General features: G+C 23.5%; 1 protein-coding gene across 3 annotated transcripts in view; it reads left to right on the top strand.

Moving 5' to 3' along the window:
- Positions 1–6,358, top strand: part of LOC126910410 (major facilitator superfamily domain-containing protein 6-like) — an 18,108-nt gene that overhangs the window by 9,984 nt on the left and 1,766 nt on the right. For 2 of the 3 annotated variants that reach the window (XM_050692961.1, XM_050692962.1), the window contains exons 3-10: positions 1,911–2,272; positions 2,897–3,097; positions 3,168–3,444; positions 3,530–3,717; positions 3,779–3,915; positions 3,981–4,345; positions 4,414–4,569; positions 4,677–4,724. In XM_050692961.1, the coding sequence (XP_050548918.1) occupies positions 1,911–2,272; positions 2,897–3,097; positions 3,168–3,444; positions 3,530–3,717; positions 3,779–3,915; positions 3,981–4,345; positions 4,414–4,569; positions 4,677–4,724 (1,734 nt within the window). The remainder of the gene's footprint in view (positions 1–1,910; positions 2,273–2,896; positions 3,098–3,167; positions 3,445–3,529; positions 3,718–3,778; positions 3,916–3,980; positions 4,346–4,413; positions 4,570–4,676; positions 4,725–6,358) is intronic. The other variant, XM_050692963.1, reaches the window with a different exon arrangement.

Genomic DNA, 6,358 nt, shown 5'->3' with positions numbered 1-6,358 from the left:
TTTTTTTTTTCATGATAAAGTATATTACATTAGCTTTAATTTAAGATATATATAAAAGTGTCAGACCTTTCGGAACACTTTCAAAAGATAAGTTGAAAAAATTAATTTTTTGTAAAAAAGTTGTCATTTTAAATCCCCCCCTGTGGGCAGGTAAAAAGTCAGATTTATAAAAAATATATACCAAATGATTGGTAACATTATGCATCTATAAAAAAAAGAATTATATTGATATGTTTATATTTAAAAAAGTTACGGCAGTTTTTAGTAAAAAAAATTAAAAAAATTGAAAAAATTAGCCATTTTTAAATTTGTAATTTTTTCGGAGGTTTCCCCATTTACGGGGGACGAGGGAAATTTTTTCAATTTTTAAGGATAATGTCTTCGACTAGATACGATTTGTGATCTTTTGACGTATCATTGAAAGAAATCGGTTCAGTGAGAGCTGAGAAAAAGTGGTAAGAGACACAAAAAAAAAAAACATATCTTAGTAAAACCAATACCTTCTCAGCTTCGCATCGAAGCTAAAAGGCTAAACTTCCCTTCATTGACACAAAATTTTTTACACAATATTTTTTAAGTAAAAAATCACTAAAACTTTTGTATTAGCCCCAATTTAAAAAATCTTTGAGGAGATGTAAAAAATGTTCTCATTAATATACCCCCCATAAAATGTGAATTACTGTGGAGTAATTACTACTTAGTCTTTGTTTTAAATCACTAGCTCTTAATTTTCTTAATTTTCAAACTCTTTGAGGATAATTGATAGTTTTGTACAGTAGATATCAAAATTAAAATTGTTAGTTTTTTATTTTTTTTTACATTCTCCTATTATTTCCATTATCTGGAGTGTAAAGGTCATGTGACACTTCATACTTTTTTGCAGTGATGTAAATTATACAGAGTAATATACAAATTATATGTCTCACAATATCATTAAAAGTACAAGATAGAATATAATTTTTTTCTATTCAGAAGTAATTAGTATCCTACACATTTAAATAACAGAAAAAAATATAGTTTTATTCCCTTTCCCTCTCTTAAAATTGTAACATCTTTAGTTTATTAATGAAAATATGCATTTTGACTTGCGCTTACAAGTAAGAAAATCATAGGTTGATAATAACTTTTGAACATGTACTTTGAATATTATTAACACTTTAATCAAAACAATAGAGGCACAGATCTGTTTATTTTGATCTCTAGGTATTTATAAATCGTAATAAATCTTCCGTTCTGTTATAAAAGTGTTAATATCTTTTAAAATACTAAATTAAAAGCTTTTAACTGCCAGTATTTTTCTTAGTTAAATAATTTTATTATTATTAAGCTGATTAAATATATTTTTCAATTTAAAATTTTAAGAGGGAAGAAGATAAGACAAAACAATTTTTTAAATTACAGAATGTAGAATACTATTTATTTCTGAAAAGAAAAAAATATATTATATCTTATATTTTTGATGATATTCTGTGTGGCATATTTAGCGGTACATCTTGTATTACCAGTTTACATGCTAGTTGGCATAAGTGACATTTAACCAAAAATTTCTTTTTTGTTCTGACAAGAATTGTTAAAAAACTTGTTTCAAAAGTCTCATAAAAGTTAATTTTTTAAACATGCAGTGTTTAAATGTAAGAACCCTAGTTTTATGTCAATTAATTAAAAGATTTATAAAGTTGCTTTCTTGTTTTAAAAACAATGCTTGTGTCTATTAGCTTGCAATTGATCAATATATTAAAAATTGTTGATATCGCTTCAGGTATTCTGGAGTTATGATAATACATACATATAAATAAACTATGGTCTAAATTCTCTGAGCTTCATTTTTTTAAGGTTATAAATACTAGAAAATATTTAAAATATTTTTAATTATTAAAGATAATTTCTTAATGTTTTAAGTATTATTTTAGGTATTGCTCCAATTGTTTCATTTCTTCCTACAATAGCAAAACAATTGGGTTATTCTACAGTTGTTGTTGGAACTATTTATTCAATTCTACCAATTTTAAGCCTAATTACTAAACCTATTTTTGGAGCTATAGTTGATCAGTTTCGTGTCAAAAAAACTATATTTTTGAGTTTTATTATGATTTCTGCATTGGTATCATTTGCTTTAATGTTCGTACCAGAAATACCTTTGGATACAAAAGCTGAATTGCATTGTCATGAATTGACTTATTTAAATGTTTGTCCGAATGATGATTTACAATTATCTAAGTGTGATGCTCAAAGAGTGATGAAACATACAACTGATGGATTAGTTATATGCCAAGTAAATATTTTTATTACTTTAAATTTTAATACTGATCTTTTTGATTGTTTATTTGCAAGTTTTTTTTAATAAAATGTATATTTCTTATTTCAACCTTATAATTCATTTTATGTAAGTATATTATTTTTGGTTCGATGCCACTTTAGAGTTTCCTTGTAAAAGTATACTAACTATAAATATATTTTTTTAAATCAAATGTAATCTATAGCTTTTTTTTTTTTTTAATTTAATTATATAGTTTAAATATTGGGATAGTAGAAGAAATAGATGAAAATAAATTAAGATCTCTATACTTATCATGTAAAAACAAGGGAAATATACTGACTCTATAAATACCTTATTTTGTAAATTTGTTACTTAAAATTAAAATATTTTAGAGTTATTATAAATAAACACAGAATATTTTTAAAATCTTTATAACGTGTATGTAATCTTTAATTTCCTAATTCTTACTTAATTTTTTTTATTCAAAAATTTAACTGTAAATTTATTATGAAATGTTTAAATAAATTGTTAAGTAAACTTAAATAAGAATAATAGGGTAGTTGTAAAAATTGAAATATTAATTTAATAGTTTTAATTTACATTTTTTTGAAAATAATCTAATTTTACATTTATCTATAGCTGAAATGTGAAAAAAGTAAAAAATTTTATAATGAACTTTGTTCAACTTGGAAATTTCAAGAAGATTGTTCTACTTCACAAAATGTGAGTGATATTGAACCATCAGAAAGACCAATTTACTCAAAAGAAAACATACAGTATAATAATAATGATAAATATGTTGATTTAGCAATCTCTTTACAGATGAATCATACTGAACAAGTAAAAGTTTGCCATACAATTTAATGATAATTAGTTAATTTATCCTTTTAATCATATTATTATTATTTAGGTAAAAAATTGTTTTTTCTTTCGAGTAGAATCGGCTTTTGATTTTCCTAAAGCTGACTCAATCACTTATGCGCCTGTATGCAAAATTTTTACAAAAACTACATGTGAAGTACAATGTTCTAGTGAAATCATTATGGATTTAATAACTTCTGCAAAATACAATGGAAGTGTTTTAGAATTGCATCAATTCTGGATTTTTCTTATTTTCGTTTGTTTGCTTTGGATGAGTCAAGCAGTAGTTTATAGTCTAGGGGATACCATATGTTTTGATTTACTTGGTATTTATCATATAGAGATCATTAAATTATGTCTTATTTATTTTTACTATAATATGAAATATTTATTATTTTGTTTACATTCTAGGAAATACTCCAAATAAATATGGTAAACAGAGATGTTGGGGTGCTATTGGATGGGGTTTTTTTACTATAATTGCTGGATGGCTTTTGGATATCTTTAGTTCAAGTGATGTTAATAAAAATTATATGCCAATATATTATTTATGTCTATTAGTTTTACTTATCAATTTTTTTACTGCATCAAAACTTGAAGTAATTATTTTTGCTGTTAAATATTTTGACAAAATATTTAATGTGTAAATTTTATTGTTAGATATTAGAAACTAAAATTTCTACTAATATTTATCGAGATATTAGTAAATTATTAACAGAAATCAAAGTTCTTGGTTTTCTTCTTTGGACAATATTATTTGGTATTTGTGTTTCAATTATTTGGCAATATCTTTTTTGGTAGGTTTTCTTTAAGTTATTATTGTTTGAAATTTAGATTTTACTTAAATTTTTTTATAAATTAGGTATGTAGAAGATATAGCATCAATTTATGAATGTAGTACTCAAGCCTGGATTAAAACATTACAAGGATTAGCAATGGGCGTTCAATGTTTTGGTGGAGAAGTTCCATTCTTTTTCTGGTCAGGTTGGATTGTGAAACGTTTAGGGCATTTAAATTGTATGTCTTTGATTTTGGGTGCATTTGCTCTCAGATTTTTTGCTTATTCCTTAATGACTAATCCAGTTTGGATACTTGCCATCGAATTATCAAATGGAATTACTTTTGGCTTAGGATATAGTGTTCTTATGTCTTATGCTAGTGTAATTGCGTTACCAGGTACTGAAAGTACAATGATAGGTCTTGTAGGAGGTGTTTTTGAGGGGATAGGTAAGTTTCTTTGTATAAGTTTTATAATAAAAATTAATATTTATATTCACATATATTTAATATTTCAGGTGTATCTTTAGGTAGTTTTATTGGTGGTGTATTATACAATTTGTATGGAGGAATTATAACTTTTAGAATTTTCGCATTTGGTGCTGCATTCATGTGTATTATGCATGTACTGTGCAGAAATTTCATTAAATCTAATGGGAAATTAAGTTTACCAAGTAAGTTAAATAAATTATTGAGTAATTTTAAATGGAATTTTAATGGTTTAAAACTTACTATTAAAAATTATGGCTTTAAAAATAAAGAATTTAAATTCTATTATTAGGCCATATTGAGGAAGTACAAAATGATCAGTATCAATTAAAAAAAACAGGTATTTCTCTAAATTTTCAATCAAACTTCTATAATTGAGATTTTAAATGACTTGTCAGTTTGTTTATTTTATGAAATCAATATTTTATCCAGTACTTTTTTGTTTGTATATGCATCTGTAAGAAATAGAGCAAACAAGTTTTATTTCAAGTTTATTTAGTGTAGAATTTTTTTTAACTATTAGTTTTTAGTTATCAATTACAAATTGAAAACTATTTATCTATAACTCGAAATAAATTATTTTACATTATAATTTAATTATTATTTAATAATAGGGCTTTCCTGTTTTTTTTTAGTTAAAGTTGAAATAAAAATAATATTTCAAAAATTAATTAGTTTTTTTTTATATTACTAAAATATTATATCTTAATTTTTGTATAAAAATAAATAGAAATAATATTTTCAATTAAAACTGCCCTCACATTAAAAATTTTAAAAAATATTTTTTTTTTTTTGGATATTTTATTGAATAATTTCAATGAAGCATATATGTTGAATAACATTCATTATATAGTGTTAAGGCTGTTACTCAGTTTATAAAAATCATAAGGCAAACATTTTAGAATAATTATTTTTTATTATATAGCTATTAAATATTGTTGAAAAACTGATGGAAAAGAGGGTTTAAAAACTTAGCTATTTTTTAAAAATATAGTTATAAGTAAATGTAGTAAAATAATTTATTTATGAAATAGTTCAGTTAAATAGAAAAAAATTTGTAATTTGGTATATATAAAGTTATAAATGGTAGTTTTTAATTTACTTTTAAATGTATTATATTTGTACATTAACTTTTGTATGATTGAATTACTTTAATTAATCTAATAATATTTTTGCCCATATTAAATCAACCAAAGTTAAGTAGAACTTTGTAATTAGTGTGTTAATTTAATTAGGTTCCTCTAGTTTGAATTTTTGTGATAATTATTTTTATTGCTTAAAATTAGCTTATTAATTTACGAATTAACTATTGTAAATATATTTAGAGTGATCAGTTAAGGATAAAACACTTTTTTTTCCAGAAACTTGAATATTTTCAATTTTCTCAAAAGAAAATAATTAATAATTGTTTGATTAAAAAAAAATACCATAATGTGTAGTTAAATAATTTTTTTTATCACTCAAAGGATGAAAATATAATTAATGGGTAAATTTATTTTTAATTTTATGATATAATAGAAAAAAAAAATTTCAAAAATTTTTGTTCTTATTTTTATTTTTTATACAATCAATCATTAGCTTTAATTTAAGATATATATAAAAGTGTCAGACTTTCCGGAACATTTTCAAAAGTCAAGTTGGAAAAATTAATTTTTTGTGAAAAAGTTGTCATTTTAAATCCCTCCTGTGGGCAGTTAAAGGGTCAGATATAAAAAAAAAATATATTGATATGTTCATTTTTAAAAAAGTTATGGCAGTTTTTAGTAAAAATTTGAAAAAATTTTGAAAATTAGCGATTTTTAAATTTGTAATTTTTTGGAGGTTTCCCCCATTTACGGGGAACGAGGGATTTTTTTTCAATTTTTGAGGGTAATGTCTTCGACTAGATACGATTTGTGATCTTTTGACATATCATTGAAAGAAATCGGTTCAGTGAGAGCCGAGAAAGAGTGGTAACAGACACAAAAAAAAAAA

Source organism: Daktulosphaira vitifoliae, unplaced genomic scaffold (assembly GCF_025091365.1).
Source record: "Daktulosphaira vitifoliae isolate Bord-2020 unplaced genomic scaffold, ASM2509136v1 Scaffold_1, whole genome shotgun sequence".
NCBI lineage: Eukaryota > Metazoa > Arthropoda > Insecta > Hemiptera > Phylloxeridae > Daktulosphaira > Daktulosphaira vitifoliae.
This window is presented reverse-complemented; position numbering and strand designations above follow the sequence as displayed.